The sequence below is a fragment of the Haliotis asinina genome, chromosome 5 (genome assembly GCF_037392515.1).
Source record: "Haliotis asinina isolate JCU_RB_2024 chromosome 5, JCU_Hal_asi_v2, whole genome shotgun sequence".
Taxonomy (NCBI): domain Eukaryota; kingdom Metazoa; phylum Mollusca; class Gastropoda; order Lepetellida; family Haliotidae; genus Haliotis; species Haliotis asinina.
In genome coordinates, this window is record NC_090284.1 from 35,725,721 (window position 1) to 35,744,458 (window position 18,738).

The 18,738-nt window shown below is 39.1% G+C and overlaps 1 protein-coding gene across 3 annotated transcripts in view; it reads left to right on the forward strand.

Annotated features, from left to right (window-relative positions):
- Positions 1–2,672: 2,672 nt before the first annotated feature.
- The window catches only part of LOC137284187 (broad substrate specificity ATP-binding cassette transporter ABCG2-like), a 28,665-nt gene continuing 12,599 nt past the window's right edge, over positions 2,673–18,738 (forward strand). Inside the window, exons 1-4 of one of the 3 annotated variants that reach the window (XM_067815909.1) lie at positions 2,673–2,704; positions 12,591–12,787; positions 16,868–16,927; positions 17,834–17,948. In XM_067815909.1, the coding sequence (XP_067672010.1) occupies positions 2,696–2,704; positions 12,591–12,787; positions 16,868–16,927; positions 17,834–17,948 (381 nt within the window). In that variant the 5' untranslated portion in view covers positions 2,673–2,695. Of the gene's footprint in view, positions 2,705–9,259; positions 9,332–12,355; positions 12,505–12,590; positions 12,788–16,867; positions 16,928–17,833; positions 17,949–18,738 lie in introns of those variants that run through there. The other 2 variants (XM_067815908.1, XM_067815910.1) reach the window with 2 other exon arrangements.

Sequence of the window (18,738 nt, forward strand, 5' to 3'; positions counted from 1 at the left end):
ACATATATGTTTTGTTGTAGGGCTGGAGTGAAGTCCTAGAAACTCCCAAGAGTAAAGCTGCCAAAGACGTCATTTGGTTCTAACACTGTTCATGTTCACACGATCCATTGCCGCTGAAATAAAAAAAGATCATTTCAGCGTTCATGGTCATCCAAACGTATATCATTGTACCACAGGAATTTGGACTGACAATACCACATGTTTGCTAGACAGCTGCAGATACATATTCATGTTACTGGCCAAGGATGGAACTGCAATTTAAGGGTGCCATGCTGATAATTTAGGTGTGCCTTTGTGAAAATACGTGTGCCCTACATTTTGGTGATCCAGCATCACCACATTTATGTCATTTCCCGCCATCGTTAATAAATCCGTAAACATCATCTAAGTCTTTGATCTAGCCGGTCTAACCGTTCCTGAAGCACGTCTTTTCCCTTCTGTCCAGCCATTTTCATCAGTGCCAGAGACCTAGATCAAGCAAATCATGATCCTTAATCTCCCGTCTCAGTGGTCTCCTTGTTAAATCTGACAGCTGACATTCCGGTGTACAAGGTGGATTGGTTGACGGGAAGGTACACCCCGTTAGTGTAGAGTTCGCAGGAAACAATATGGAAGACGAGTTTTGTGTACTCGCCCAGTCTATGCTGATATCAACGAAAGTATTTTAGAGATCACATAGTCAGATGTTGTTTGATTTGCAGATAATATAGTGAAACACTTTACATTCCCTACAAATATATGATGCAACGTTTCTGTATGGATTCTTATACTGTTGTCACTCACTAAACGTCACATCATAACAAAGAGGCTGTCATCCATAAAGCACTTTATTCTCAATTACTTACGTATGAACGTTAGAATCGTTATGCTGCTACTTTAATACATGGGCCCCGACCTGATAGTGAATACAGAGGACTGATTCATAAGGTAGTAAACTAAGTCGAAGCAGAGAGACTCGAACAGATTATTGTAGATTACCCCGAGTCGAAGTGAGGACGTGTTGATTTACATTAAAAAAAACGTTAGCTGGTTGAACAGCCTAACAATCTTCCCCCACTCCACTCCCCAAATATCACAAGCAGCCCTCCCTACAGATGATCAATGCCAGAATGACACACCTCATCACATATGAATACAACAACCATTAAGAAATAAAATAAGGAATCGTGTATAATGTTATTGTTCATGACAGACTACCCGGAACCCAGAAACTGAGGGCATAGTTAGGAGCTAAACATTCTGTGTTGGAAAATTAGAGGTATCTAACGAAATTAGCTTAGCGTGAGGTTGTAAATACAAAATTTAGAGCTATTATAATTTCGTTATATATGTCTAATGTTCAAGCACAATACGTTTGTCTCCATTCTACCATAATCGCGTTATTCAGATTTTAAACAAATACATAATGTGTTCGAAAATAAGAGTTGTATAACGTGACTATATACCTAACGTGATTATATACCTCTGAATGACTTGCTTAACCAATCATGATAATTAACGAAAAAAGGACTTGATTAGAAAAAGGATTGCATGCAATCCACATGACTCCAAAATTTTTAACAAACCTGAAGATATCATATATATGATGCTAATTTCACATGTAAATTTCGAGACTGTCAAATGAATTTGATAATACAAGCATTGTATAGTAAAACTTTAAATGTACCCAAAAAAATTGTTTTGTGTGCACACAGATATTTAGTTTACTTCGGAACATATACGGAAGCAAAAGCTTTGAACAAAGAAACTTATTAAAAAAATAACTTGAGAAAAATATGTCAAAGTAAAAGGAGTACATATTTTATACAAAATTGGACGATTACGTAAATGGAGTCATTTTAGCTTCATAAAGCATTCAATGGTATCTTGTATCCCAGAGCATCTAGTTTAAAAAAAACCCTCCCACCCCTCCCACCCCTCCCACCCCTAGCACCATCTGCATCCCCCGTTTTGAACTGTTTGAACTTCGGCGCGCGGCTTTCAACATGGAAAATGTCCTGTTTGACTCAACAACTACATTACGACGTGGACATTCGGAGTGATTAAAGTGTGCGAGTCACCACTCTTAGGAAACTTTATAACGAACAAGTGTATTTGCCACACTACTTGTAACATTAGTACTAAGTACAACTCCCGCATTATTCTGAACATGGTGCGACAAGATTGGTGCTGGTAAATATATACGTTACGGAAGTGGTTGCACTCTCCCCGTGAAATAGTGTTCGAGGTTTTACGTTGGCACCAAGCAAATGTATAGTTTTGGTGAACCAGCTATCCAGGATACAAATACTGTAATTAGTATGTCCACCGTTCCTAAAGTTTCCTGAACATCACCTCAAGCCTTGGAGATTTCTTCCCTGAAAGGAATATAGCAAGTCCCAAGATGTCCATAGAGAAGTAGAGAGTAAGTTGATGCTAAATAATAAAGTGGAAAAAAACGTCTTCAAAACATATTCTTACATTTGAGCGTAAAACGGGATCTAATTTTTCATTTTTTATACAGGTGCCATTATTTGTTTCACCGACGTCACCTTTGAAACTGTATTGTGTCGGGAAGTGCATGGCGATGTCACAAAACTGTTTTCCGGTGACAGCCTTCCCGCAACAGGTGGTTACGCCACACGTGTTTATGGCAGCTCGAGTTGCCTCCCCTTACTACCATTGTCCATCTCAGATATAACTCGGGACGTTCACAATGGCAGACGTAAGTTAACTCGGAAAGCTGTTTCTTTGTTTCTCTCATCTTTGTTCATTCGTATTCTTGATTCAGATTTCTATTTCTCAAAGTAGTGTTACTGACTTATAGATATTCGTGTAGTTTGTATGATACTTTTCTAATAAGTTTCGATCATATATTAGTTGTCGTGACATCCCACAGACTGTTGATTGACAAATATCTGACAAGAAGTTTAGCCGAGAAATGCATTCATGCTTAACTGTTTCTTGAGGCTAAAATACGTTAGGAAGTGTCGCATTCCGAATGGCGACGACTGTCGAGTTGTAATTAAGTTACACGGTATATAACCTCATCATATTCTGTGCATGTGTTGTCTGTAAAGAGAACATCGATCTATTACTAGTGTATGTGATGTTGGACGTATATCAGGTTATTATAGGTACCTCGTTGTACCTATTCATCAGCGGGGCTGAATGGACTGGCAGACGGTTCAAATGATATTATATGAAACTTATTTCGTCGATTGAGGATTTTGTATAAATGAAATAACTATAGACTGTGGTTAGACACTGCTGAACGCACATGGCAGTTGTACAGCAAAACATTTCACCAAGTAGACTAAACCATAGCCAAAAGCCAGTGGATGGATGGAACTACATCGGCCTACCTCATGTCGTCGTTTTAAATAGAGCGATATGGTTTCAGGGCATGGAAACACTCACGAAGCGAATGAAATCACAAAATGTTGTCGATATTTAATCATGAATACGGCTTCAGTCACGAGATACGGTTCAGTCAGATCTGTTCCCACTAGCAGGGGCAGTTTTCACTGTTTATTTTAGGTGCATCAAATTCCTATACGAGTAAAGCCAAAGCAGGTATTAAATGTGCCCCCCACCAGATGACCGTTTGAACATGAGCTGTCCGTTTGGAAATCTTGTGGTGATGAAACGGAGAGCATGACATGCCCCATGTGTGACCCCGGGAACCCCCAGTCACAAAGCATGCGAGGTCCAGCTGTGGGGGTCATTAAACACTTGTTGAGTAACGAATCAGACCAGACACCAGATTCTTGCATAACAGGAAATGAAGGAACTCACCCCCTCCCACCCCCCACCCCCCCCCCCCCCCCCCAATATTATAATCAGGTTTGCGGAGTACATGTGTATCTGTATGAAACTGATGCGAATAGGAACAAGCGTGACATGAGTGTGTGCTCTGCAAAAGCTCATGCTAAAACATAGCAAAAAGCACAAAGCTGATTTAAAAAGCCTCAAAATTACAACAGTTTACAGCAAGTTTAAACGATGATGGTGATAGATGACATAAGGACGAGTTAAATTCGTCAGTTTGTATGACTCATTTGACGAGACTGACATTGAAAACGAAGTAAAACTTTGACCGAAGAGAGCGAATAGTGTCATTTCCACTGTGACATGTTCACGTGTTCTCGCTTAATCACTGATTTTGAATTGCAACAAGCAGAGACAATGCATACCACCCGCACATTTTCTCCAGTACGTCGTGGCCTCGTGGTCGTCATTACTGTATTAAATCTATGTGTATATGAATACCGCAGTGTAAATGGGTATCTGCAGTGTATGTCACGTCTGCAAGTGCCATTACTGTCGAATATATAGCTGTTGTGTGAACACGGTATTACCACAGTATAGGGTATAGGCTAAAGAAATTACTCGAACAGACTATCTAATGACTGAAATCATGAACAGCGATTACCCACAAGTAAACAGACACATAATGCCACAGACATCGTGTAGATGACATACACGTAAAGGCTTATAGACTATTAACTAGTTTCTTGAACGAACATATTTTACTGAAAAAAGTCTCACAGTAAACAAAAATAAAATATATTTTAAGGAGTCTTAAGACTTTCTCCATTCTCAGATGTGGAAATCTAGACTTGCCACATTTTCTAGACTTACATGGGCTTCTTCAGAGTATTTTCTTCAGGGTCTGTAGGACAGACTGAAATGCTCACTGAACTGTATGTAAAATGTAAACATGCTTACCGTACTGTAACTGTTTATGGTACACACGCTTATCGTACTTTATCTGTTTTGTGTACACATGCTTCCCTTGTATCTGTTACGCATACACAAGCTTACCGTGTTGTATCTGTTACGTATACACACGCTTGTCGTACTGTATCTGTTACGTGTCCACATGCGTACCTGTTACATGTACCTACGCTTATCGTGCTGTATCTGTTTCGTATACACACGCTTACCGTACTGTATCTGTTACGTGTGCATATGCTTACCATACTGTATCTGTTACGTGTACACACGCTTACCGGATTTTGGAGTGGCCTTTTCAATGTATTTAGGTACACTGGATAAGTCTTGAACGCAGCGGGAGTACTGCACTTTACCGGGCGCACTTTTTCAGATTAGCGCTCCCTTAAGATCGACAAGGGTACCTGACCCCATCCCCAACCCCAAGCCCTAATCCAAACCATAACCCTAATCCTAACCCTAACCATAAGGATCGTAAATGGTGCCTAACCCTATCCCTACGGATAGTAAAGGGTGCTGCGCCCGGTAAACTGCATTCTAGCCAACGCGGGACATATCGCGTGTGCGCGCGCGTGCGTGTATGTGTGCTTGTGCTTGTGCTTGTGCTTGTGATCAGCTGAATGTATCCGCTATGCAAGAACCAAGCGTGTTAGTCAATAATAACCTACCAAAGGTTAAGGAAAACGGTTCATGGGAAAAAAGGGTTAGAAATGATCTTCAAGTTCACGAACCTATGCTTGTCGTAAGACAAAACCACTAACTGTATGGAAAACCTCTAACAGAGGTATGGTAAGCTTAGACAATTTCTCAACATATTGCATGTTGTGGAAACTTAAAGTTCGCTAACATAAAACCCAAACTGTAATCTTTTCCAAACGCTATGTAAAGAACAAATACAGGTTGAAACTTTTTGAACAGGAAATTGAAGTTGTCCGAGAATATCTATACCTGGGAATTTTGTCGAATGGCAATTGTAAGTTTACTAAAGCGATTAAGAGACTTGCTGAACAAGCAACAAGGGCAATGTTTTCTGTTTTTAAAACCATTAGGAACCATTTCCAGTCGACTGTTACCTAAAACTTGTCAATCAATGAACGTTACCAATTTTATTATATGGGTCAGAAGTCTGGTGGCATGGAAATACAACTATTTTAGGAAGAACAATTTTACAATTTTGTAAATATATACTTAAGGTAAGACAGTCTACTCTAAAGTTTAGGGTCTGTGAGGAGATCGGTAGACACCCAATAGAAGTAATGATTAATACAAGAATCATAAGCTACTGGTGCAAAGTCATTACATCATCACATAGCGTATAATGTAATGGCTAACGTGTCCACCTGTGTTCAATTTGATCTTTTAAATATAGTGAAAAGTATACTTCAAAATGTTAGGTTATCTCATACATGGCAGTCTCAAAGTTATCCCGTCTCATCCTTGCTGAAAAAAATACTGTTAAACACACACTTGTAGATCAGTTACGCTGACCTTCAAAAATCACCAAAAGGCAAAATATTACCCCTTATATAAGAATAATCCCAACTTAGAACCTTATTTAATCAGCCTCGCAGTGAAAAAACGTGTCTGGATAACAAAACTGCCAACATGCAAACACAGAAGATAGACTATGTTCAGTCTGTAATGTAGCGAATTTCATATTATCTTATGCAGAATCCTAGATGGTGTAAGAAAACGTATTCTCCCTAGTTATTTTTGCAACAATCTCAATATTTATAAATTTATTTTCCTTATGGAATCTGACTATTATATTTTGGCAAGAAAAAATTCTCTTGTTTAACGAAAATTGCATTCCCCCTGTTTTAGCTACACATCAATATTATACTCATTTGCATATAAGCCATAATGGCACATTGTACCTATCACAATATTCAAAATACATGTGTGTTCTCTACATCATTTTGTATGATTTATGAGAATAAAAATCCTGATTCCTGATTCCTGATTCCTGCTTGTCGTAATAGGTAAGGGAAACCACGAACAGGGATATGGTGCACACAAACCTATACATTTTAACATCAGTCATAGGTCTTTAGGGCATCCAAGGGTTTATAAATTGTGTATATATGTTGGTTGGTTGGTTGGTTATTGTTAAACGCCACGCTCAGCTGTATTCCAACGGAAGTCGGTAAATAATCCTGTCTAGACAATCCAGTCATCAATAGCATGAGCATCGATTCACACAAATGGGATAAAATGACATGTGATTATATGTAAACGTACGGATTTTTACACTCTTAATAATAATAGTAAGATGTACATTTATATTGCCCCAAACTCCACTCACGAGGTAAATGCTCATAGCGTTAACAGTCAAAGCAGGCATATTATTACCCCGGATAACCCAAACTGCCGGTGCTAGAAGGTTATGGTGACATGACTTATCCCATCGAGTACCCATTTTCTGGTGGGTGAACAGAGGCAAACACACTCGCCTGATGTGAGACCAGATGCATCACATGTGCTAATTCATAGACACACTCTTCCAACATTTCTGTGCATTGCGATGCTTTCGCCGAGTAGATTTAATTACATATAAGTATATTTACATGGCGTGGCATAAAGTGTCCCCGTCAGTGGTGTTACTTCTTTCTTTGGTCACTGAAACGAAGAGCACCGATTCGCTGTGCTTTTCAGCTGCATGAATGTCAAAGTAAACGAAGCGCACGTAGTATACTTGCATAGCGTCAAGTGACAACGTCTGACAGCCTGCCTCATATAAAAGTCGGCGAACCATCTTATTTAATCTTCCACCGTACCCTCACTGCAACATAAACGTCGTTGAAAAAGGTTCTTGAGAGGCATTTAGATGTTGGTATTTGTCTAATAAGACAAAATGTTATGGATGTCAACGTCTTCTATATTATTTACACAGCGTTTATGGGCTATTCCTTGACCCTTCGTCAGGTGGATGCTGACTAACAGTTGAACAGGATCCACATTTCTGGACTAAATCTTGCCCCTTCGTAAGGTGGTTGGTGACTAAACTTTTAACAGGATCCACGTATCTGGAATAAATCTTGCCCCTACGTCACGTGCATGCTGACTAACAGTTTAACAGCATCTACCTGACGAAGGCGCAAGGAATAGCCCAGAAACGCTGTTTAATTAATAAAGAAGAGGTTGACATCCATAACATTTTGTCTCATATGTCGATGAAAAAGTCTAGATTTCTCAGACTCTCAGAAGTTCAGTTCCCTCATTCAACTCTCGCGTCTGTTACATTTAAACTTATTTCAATAAAAATTCCATATTTTCAGAAACTGTGCATTATTTTACGCGTGTGTTGTACGCGGCACCATTACGTAACACAATAACACGGGCCGGCATTCCTACTCGAGTGACGCACATATCACTTTATGCCAAGCTAGGTGCCTCGATCGGTCGGTGTACTGATATAGACTGCTTACTTTACACGCGAGGCACATTTGATATCCAGGTCATATGAAAGTTATCAACTCTGCATATATATCGCCTTAATAACGACATTTGCATGAAAATATTCTGTAGCTGTCATTTACGCAACGTAGCCCGGCTGTCCTTTTGAAGCTATATATAGGTCAAAGGTCAAAATATGTAATAACATACCATGGGTTCTCCTCCAACGGTAATGGATTAACGGCCAGTTTTGTTATGTTAAATAGTTCATTTTCTGTAACAGAGTTGATCTGTACCAAGATGTTTAGGGGTTTTTTTTAGTTTTTTGTTTGTTTGTTTGTTTTGGGTTGTTGTTTTGTTTGTTTGGTACATTGAAACATTGAAAGAGTTTTAGTTGCATTTAATGTATAAAATATAACGCACTCAGCAATATTCTAGCTATATGGTGGCAGTCTGTAGATAATTGAGTCTGGACTAGACAATCCAGTGATCAACAACATGAGCATCGATCTGCGCAATTGGGAACCGATGACATGTGTTAATCAAGTCAGCGAGCCTGATCACCCGATCCCGTTAGTCGCCTCTTACGACAAGCATAGTCGCCTTTTATGGCAAGCATCGGTTGTTGAAGGGCTATTCTACCCCGGGACCTTCGCGGGTCATGTTTGTCGAGAAATATGTTAGTTCAGCAAAGATTTGGTATAAAACCATATGAGCATTACCATCGCGATGTTGGAAGTGTTAGATACGCTTTAGACGTGCAGAAAACAATCAAATGTATTGTTCAAAAGAAGATTTTTAAGATGTCCATCAACAGTTATGGATTATGGGATTTTCAGAAAATATTTAACACATTTAAATAAAATTATATGTGAGAAATATTTAAGAAGTATTCAGTCACTAAGTTGGAGTTTTTGACCTACACGTATACAAATGTCGCTAATTATAAAATATTTCTCAATTCAAAACCACACTTTGATAGAATCACTTTGGATGTTCTTTTGTTCCTTGGTTTATTTTAACCCGTTGCCGTATAAAATAGTTTTTAAAGTTACATATAAGGTTGAGTAAGGCGGTTTATGTAAAGTCGTAAAACACTTGTCATGTTACAAGACAAGTATCTGTCAGCCTGTCTCCTCTATAGTCTCGGATAGTGACTTTACCTGGTCACTTGCGCGCCGTGGCCCAAGGGTAAACAATGACGAATCCTGTGAAACAGGTACGTGTGCATGTGTGCATGCCTGAATGTTTGTATGTATCTATGTATGTACGTGCGTGGGCTCATTGGCGATTTTCACTCGAAAATGTCCCAAATGTGTTAGTTACAACCGTATTTATCCACACGAAACTTACTTATTTGCATCTGAAACGGCGGTTACTGTCTCCAGCGTCTCTCGGTTTGTATATGTGTGTCACCAGGTATGTTGGCGACTCCACTTACCATCGCTTTTCCAACCTAATTTCTTAAAATGTGTCTAATTGAAAATTTTCTTTATTAAATTTCTTAGTACTGACACATTTCTGCATGAAAACAATCTCTTTTGAACGATGCATGGGTCATTAACTGATGTTGATAAACCACGTAAGAGGTACAGAACGTTACGTATAGCCCCTAATTCTAACAGAGTTGTTTATCCTTAAAGCTTGTCCTTACTTTGTACTTAACTTATAAATGTATAACAAAACCAGAAGTATTGGGTATGTACCACTTTGTAGCGTAAAACGGCGTTACGATTACATATACTGAGATTTTATTTAACGATACAACTGACTTTATTACTTTGGGAAAGTAATTTGTTATAAATATTTGTCATGAATACCTACATTTGTATGTGGAAATGTCCTGGTCATATTTTTATATGATATTATGAACAATAACGTCTAATGATTCGGGTGTGCGTTTTTCACAAACGTTTGACGACATACTCGTCTTGTTTTCTATATATTCCATTTATTTGTGTTTTTCTTTTATGTCGCGCTCAGCAATGTTCCAACTATACACAATACATATGCCAATACAAGTGTGGACCCATCCTTGACATCTCCAGGGTATACGTTCCGATAAGGCGCCAGTATACCCTGGATGTTTCTAAGGCTCTGTCCCATGAATTTATTACCTCCCTTGGTTGGCTATTTAGCCAATCAGGTGTCTACGCTGGGAAGTTGAGTCTGGCAATCACAACACTTTGCATTATTGCAGCACACCTAATAGAGAATATATAATCCACAGGACTTCATTAATTAACCTTGATAGGGGGTTAGTGTCGTAGGGGCTATGATGCCTTGGGGGTTTTTGGGTTGTTTTTTTTTTATATAAAGCGCTTAAGTATGACCATTGGGGCTATTGAGCTAAGATCTTTCGTCATACCTGGTAAAACCTTCAGGGGGTTATTGTCATAAGGAATAAACCTTCCCAGCTGCGACCGCTATCTATGTGGACTCTGGCAAGCTCGGTTGTAACGGCGACTTGGCTGATTGGGTTCATGATACTGAACGGGAAGGCACAATGTAGATAATGAAATTATAGTTTCCTGAAAGTGAAAACCTATGTAAAAAAAACAGCAAAAGTATTCATACATAACAATATCGAAACTTTTAACAGTGGATATACGGTTTATTGTATTTTTCGCTTATTCAACCGACCTTCACCTCAAGGTAATCTGCACATATGTACAACAATGCTATGACATCACAAACTGTCATGGCGTCACGCTGCACCGACAGTTGAACAACTTGGTATAAATGTATGAAGGAATTATAATGTATCCATGAAGGAATTATAATGTATCCAATTTAATTACATATTTCTTTTTACCCTTTTCCTCATATATCCTAACAGTATTGACCCTACGCATCCTACGAATGGACGAGTGGGTGTCTGAAAAGTTAAACTCTCAGGCTTTCTTAGGAGCACCGTATTTTTCACCACAGGTGCTTGTAAGGCAAAATTTTGGCATCAAGGTGTATATACTGTCACTTACGGGGCCTAAACACTATCAAAAGGTATGTCCCCGTTTGTGACAGAATGTATAGGCTGATGTAAGATTTTTGCCCAATCCCCTGTGGTTTTCACACCCAATATGTTTCGTTTGATTTCATCACGACACTGTTTTCTGGTTTTATTGTCTAAATGGATGAAGAATCCAGTGACTTATTTATCGCAGTTGAGTGTAAAATGTATGTGAAGTAATTTATGTCTCATGACCAGCCTTCGCGAAAAGTTATATTTTGTATACATTATCCAATATATGGCAGAATGTTCATTTCGGCGTTCGTGATCGTGCACTTTCCAAACTATCTCAACCGAATTTAGATTTATGTTTCAGATGTTTCAGAATATCACCGTTGGGAATTTGGTAAAAAGGGGATATCAGTGATGATAAATATGCTGTTTTTGAAAATGAGATAATACGCTAGCGTAATTAATCCGGTTTGTTCATACACCACACCCTTAATTACCGATTTCGTTATTTGTCAAAACTGGCGACATTTACAATGCATCGTAGCTCATTTGGAAGACTAATGCCTCTCATAAGATAATACTGGATAGTATCAGTTAAGAAACGGGAATTTTCCCACAGAATTCAAAACTGTGATAAGTACGTAATAACCGACTACAGTAAGGTGTGAGCGACAACATGGCACTACAAGTATAGTTGTGGGCAAATCTATGTCTCCTGCACGATGCTAAAAAGTTCCTGCGACTTGTATATTGTTGAAAACGCCACACCCGGCAATATTCAATATTTCCGCTACATCACACGTTGGTAACTTCATTAGCAGGTAACTTCGCCTGATCCATCCTTACCATGATTAAATGACAACCTGCCACTTAGACTGTGGGCGAGTAGTACACACAATAATTCACTTGTCTTGGACCCTTCCAGCACTGTATAAGAACCAAAGTGATGCCGTCGATCTGCTGACCATTCACAAGTAATTATTGTGCGCATATATATTTCATTATGCCAACACCTTCCGCTTCCATACCAAAAACTAAAGATTGTCACAGCAATCAAACGATGTTAGAGCCTTTACAAGCACCGAGAGTTCTTGTTGACGTTTATTCACGTGGCCCATGAGTCACGTGGGACTTCCCGTTGTTTCTGAAACAGGAATTTCTATCGAAGAACCCACTGTGCTAATAGGAAATTGAAAGCGGAAAGACCTACTACTGCGATGATACCAACACGTATCAATGCTACGATGTGAACCATATTATTTGAAAACGGTGGTTCGATCATTGTCACTAGAAAATCAATACCATTCGCGTGCCATGCAGTTGCAAACAGGCTGAACTGTTCGCTTACTTGCATCACTGCAACAAGCTGCCTCACCTACGAAATAATGTACACGTCCCATAGGAGAAATATGGAGCCGGAAAATAACATGGTAAACATTTCTAGCAGTGAGCCAAATGAATTAATTTCCGCACTGCTTTTCGTTGTGATACATGTCGTCTAATCTCACTGTTTCAGGAAAAGCTTTTGGTGAAAGCACAACCAAATGGAATAACAAAATACGATGGTGATGCTGTGGAAATTGACTTGGAGGGAGGGAGCGATAAGCAATCTGGATCCGTGTTGTCAGCCCACAAGATCTGTTATGAGATAGCAGTGAAAAACAAGACGTGCTGTGGGCGCAGTGTGAAAAAGAAGATACTTCATGATGTACAGTAAGTGTGCTCTTTGTTCCGAGGGCGCGCATCTGTCACGCGCTTTCCGCTCGAGTGACCCCCCTTGCCTTTGTCAACTTCCCTGTGAACTACAAATAAATATGTCGACCGTTTCATTCTGGACGAGATGACTTTTTATGTAATTTGTTTTGAAAGGTGTTGGTGTTTGTAAAGGTACTTTAATCCTAAAGGTGAAAATTGGACTGGCTATGTCCAGATATAGTCTCATGATGATCGCTGAGTTGAATAACTGATAATGATAAGCTGTCTCGGTTTAATTCATGAAAATGATAAATTGTGATAGTACCTGCACAAGACAAAAATCATTGACTGTGCTTGAACTGCTCAAGACGTTTGCCAAAAACACGGTACTTAGAGATTCTAATATTGAATATGACAATACTCAAACATATATGTTTTCAGTCAAAGTAAACTTAGTCTCAGTGTATTTCGTTACACTCCACCACTGAGTCTAACAAAACCTAGAAGAAGGTTGTGTCAGGTAACCTTTGAGCGACCAATGACCGTCCAATCAAACACGAGACGGTTACGTAGATTTAACCAATCAGACCGGCTACGATTTAGGGATCGGAGGGACTTTCAAAATAGTCAGGTCATCGACACAGATTTCTCCACAAACAAAAATCCGCATATAACACAGTTATTTGACCTGCAGTATCGGCGCTTAGGGGTTTCTGTTGACATGGTTACCATTAGCTAATATATCCGCAAGATAACATCCTTGAATATTGTCAAAAACACTATTTTCAGCAATTGTTTACTCACTGTTGTCATGGCTGTACGTATGTCGTGTGCATCACCCGGAAGTGAGCATATGCTAAACAGCATTCAGAATCTTTCGGGTACGAACCTTTTCGAGATAAAAAGTTCAAAAGGTGTGTGCGAATGTGCACTTTCACGATTTGGTAAGCTGTGTTCTGATTGGTCAGTCTCAAAGGTTACCTGACGCGACCTCCCATAAGGTTTTGTTAGACTCGGTAGTGGAGTGTAATGAAAAGTACTGAGGACAAGTTTACTTAGACTGATATGTTTTACAAAATCATCATATAAGCAATTGTCCCCAAAATTGAATAAATATGTATAGTGATGTACAAAGCATATTAATAAAGATGACATTTTAGTACTGTTACACGTTTTTAGGTTGTGTACCATAGAGTTTAAAAATTAAAATATATATATTTCCCATGATTTATGATATCTTAGATACATGTCATAATGTAAACAAGAGGTTACTTCCTGATCTTCAGTACCAGTAGTCAGCATATAACTAGATGATATTGCACTATACCAAGGACTACTCGATGTAGCCCTTGTATGTTATTGGTTAGAATATGAGTTTATATATATGTATGAACGACAGTATCACCTTTGCTCTATCGGCACTCGTCACACGCTCTATGCTGTAGTGACACACAACCCACCCACCCTTGATTCTGTCAAGTTTGCTGTACAACATGAATGCTTGTTAACTTTCATTCCAAACGAGTTGTGTGTAAAAGTTATTGAGTTGACTCCACAACATAAAAGCTATAAGGGTTGGTGCACTTGACCTAAATCGTGACAATGTAACAAATCAGTGGTGCCGTATCAAACAGGGTTAAGAAATAGAGAGCAAGTATCCCCAAACTGGGGAACTTAGACCAGTGAACAGCCACGGGGATGTAGCTGTCATGTTATGATAAATCTTATACAGTAATGTGCTTTTCTGTATCAAAGCAGCAACTACACAGAACATTCCCTCGTAACAGCAAGGCTAAAAACCCAAGAAGACAAGTAATCTACATAGGTACATCAATTGTACCTGAAGTTTTAATACTGTGACGTATGTAGTCCTGCAATCTATAGGATTCACACAGACAGAAGACAGACCTCTGATTTGAACTGAATAAGCTGTATAAAGTACTCGTTTAGTGTGAGAGGTTGTGGGTCAGTACACAGTCGATTACACAAGTCCATGTCACACTTTGCATGGCATCTATGTGTCGCTGTTGTGTATTCCTTTCATCCTTTCATGGCAGTGCCTCGAACACTACTCTGGTGTTTGTCCAACAACCTATCTGGATCAGACATCAAAGTTCCTCACCAGAGAATATCTCTACATTTAACCTATTTAAAGGACTATAGAACTGACTGAAGTGCATCACATTCATGCAAAGAAAATGTCAAGTCTGCAATGTAATTTCTTATCACAGGCGTATAATATGTACATGGCTTTCCATGAAAAGTTATTATAGGCCTTAAAACGCAACAAACACCAGAGACAGCACATTACAGAGGGTATTTAGTAATTATAATTAGACAGTGATATTGTCTGCTCCAACAATAACTCTGTGGTTCTGCCCACTTTGCACCACCTTGAAGCAATAGTACCAATTGCCAGGATTTGTTGAACCCTTACAAACTGTCAGTTTCGGTACACAGACTCACCATTGTAGTAGGCACTGAATCCCTGCAAACATCTGTGTGAAGGTATTATTGACTGGTGGTCAGGAAACTCTACAGAACCATTAAGTCAACACATACTCTCCATCACTGTCTGTTCAGGCTGAGATAATCAGCATAAAGACATATTCCCACATTTCTTTCCAGGAATGTTTAGGTCAACAATTCTACTCAAAACTGTTCTCCCACCATGTAAGGCTATGCATGCTTAGTTCAGTTTGACATACTGTCTACCCGACAGCTGATCTGTAGCCATCCGTTACACTGCTTGGAGTGTATTACCTGTCTACGTCTTCCTACAGCAGAGGTTCACCCCAAGCCTCATATTTTACTGATTTTGCTATTGTACTTGTCAAATATCTCTTGCTATACTATCACCTGCATATACACTGTTAGAGTCCTTATACAATAAATCACTAAGTTAGTGATATGTTTCAGCCTGCTTTGTCAGACATGAGCTTATTTTGCAGCATTAATTTAGCAGAAAAACAGTATAATGTCTGATGGACATGACCTTGTGGGTTGTGTGGTCCATGGTGAACTGTTGCTTATGTTGTCAATGGCTGGTGTGACTGACCAAGGTTTACAGGCATTCATGGAACAGTCACATTTCAACTTTCAGTCATGTCATGATATCTGTAACCCCTCCACCATTGGGTGCCACAGTACTCTGGATTGTACTTCTGGACTATTTTATCTACAGCCTAATTATGACTGTGAGTCAGCCATCCTGTGTAGGCTGTAGCTGCTGCTTGTGGCATATAATTCTAATGGGAGTCAGTCATGGATAGTGACAATACCTGTCTGGTCAGTAGCCCACACCCAAATCCACAGTGCCGTGCTTCAGGAGTCTGTCTGGGGGTGGCTTTATTGACAGGCAGCTCATTCCCCTATGTGACTGAACAACTGTTATGTACTTACAGAAATGTACTTATTCATTTTGTACTGACTACTCTGTCAAAGAATATTTATATATTCCTTAGCCCATGCTTATTGTATGAGGTGACTAGCAGGGTAAGGGTAGTCAGGCTTGCTGATTTGGTTGACAGAAGTCATGGTATCACGCAGATTGATGCTCATGCTGACGATCACTGGATTGTCTGGTCCAGACTCGATTATCTACAGGCTGACACCATATGACTGGAATATTGATGAGTGTGACATAAAACTATACTCATTCACTCAGTTATGTTGAACTTTACGTAAACACTGTTAAAAGCCAGTTTCACAACAAAGTTACTACAAAAGATCATTATGTGTGTAGGCTGTTAATATCCTCTTCTCTAAACATAGGAGGATGTATAGGAGAATTTCTATTGTCAAAAGGCACTAGAAGAATATTTTATTTATCATCCAGTACCAAAGTACAAATACAATGTAATATATGAGTGACAGTTTTGACATTTGAGGCCATTTTTTTGGAGGAGGCAATATCAAAATTGACTTCTTTTTGAATTTCAGGATATGTATGTAGCTGTAGTAGGTGTCAGCAGTTTCTGCCAAACTGTGCAGTTACTAACTTGTTTTGTGACTTTGTAATTACAAACTTCCTGAATTACCGGTTGGCGGATAAAATGTATTTCACATGTGATTAGTTACCATGACTACTGTTTTCAGTGGTATCTTCAAGCCTGGTATGAATGCCATCATGGGCCCAACTGGAAGTGGGAAGACATCGTAAGTCAGTTTCAGTGTTTTGTGGTCAGTACCAGTGTCAATCATTTTATGAAAAATGTTATGGGAAAAAACGTACCTAGCACCAGATGCTTGTAGAAACACTACGAAAGAATAAACTTCAGTCGTAATTGTGACTGTGTTCAGTATTCCACGTGCTATCCAACATTGTTTTGTGTGATCCGTGCTCAGAATACTATTATTGACAGTGTTGTGAAAGGGAGCTCAGAAATGTAAGACCCTTGTAAGTTCCCTATTTTCTGTGGTGCAACAGTCCCATACACCCTTTCAAAACAATGTATGACAAATTTATTAACCCTAAGATCTTTTATTTACCTTGTCTTTAATGAGACGCAAAACATTTCACCATGATATTTCCTGAACAGTCATAAAAGGACTCAAGATAACTAAAGATAGCTTAGTTTATGATAAACTAATAGCATTACTTCATGTTAAATCACAAGTGAAATATGGAAACATTTTCTTTTTTGGATACATTTATTGACACAAGCAAATTAGAAATTATGATAACAATTTTATTACAATTTTATTATCCTCATAATTGTATAATTGTTTACATCAGCTCTAAAGTTTAAAAGCAATCAGACATTTGGCAGGCACATTCCATCTAAGATTAATGTCACTTGTATAGCCTGTATAGCGTGTCACATGACAGATTTGACAGAGTATATGGTTTGTACACCCAGGAAAATCTGCCTACATGGTTTTGTATGCTTTTGGCTATTACCATAACCAATCAGAATTTGTAAAATTTATCTGAGGGGTGACAAAGGCTTACACAGTAGCTGTAAAGTTCCTGACTGTTGTATGAAAGAACATCTGCTCAATATTCTTATGATGAAATGCCCACTATAATGAATACAGTATGATATGGTGTCCTCTCCCCAGATTGCTGGACATCCTGGCTGGGAGGAAAGATCCACAGGGCCTGTCCGGTGAAGTACTGATAGATGGCGCTCTGCCTCCTTCCAACTTCAAGTGTATGGTGGGATATGTTGTACAGGTGAGAAAGAAGATGATGATGATGATGATGATGACAGTTTTGTTTATGATTTCCCACGATGATATGGTAGGTAATTTGCTGACACTTGTGTCCTGCAGCTTGGGGCCCAACTTGCCCTACTGACCGAGCTGACCATGGTGCAGGAATTTGAACTAGTCACCTACTCTTAACATGACCTAGAGCAGGACCATCAGCAGCTTCTTATCTTACTCAGCATACTACTGGGAGTTGCTGCAGGGAATATGTATAGTGCCCTGTGGGACTGGATAGTGGGTAACAGGTGGCAGCTGTTAATATGAGCTGTATTTTCGTTATCTGGTATTTTTAGTGGTTTGGGTAATCAACATTTTCTTACATGTGCAAGCTAAATTAAGATAACATTGGTTTATGAGAAAAGCTCCATTAAGACTGGCTTCCATCATGACCTAACATAATGACATATGTCAGAGCACTTGATGTTCTCATGTATCAGTTGCTGGCTCAGGGTGGGAAAAAGTGTAACATGTGGGACATCTGTGAAGACGAGGGTCATTTACTGAATATGTGAAGTTAAATATGGACCTGTCAAGTGATTTGTGTTTGACTGGCCTGTGATTTGATTAAGGGATATCTTCACTTCTGTTGGGAATAGTACTTCTTTTCCCTTAGTGTTATTTTGCCTTTTTTTTTATACGTTGGAATATATTAGGAGCTAACGAGTTTGACAGTGAGTGGCACAGAGTGTACGTGCAATTACTTGTTTTATACAGTTTAGAGTATGTGAAATATACTGTCTTGACAATTGATTACT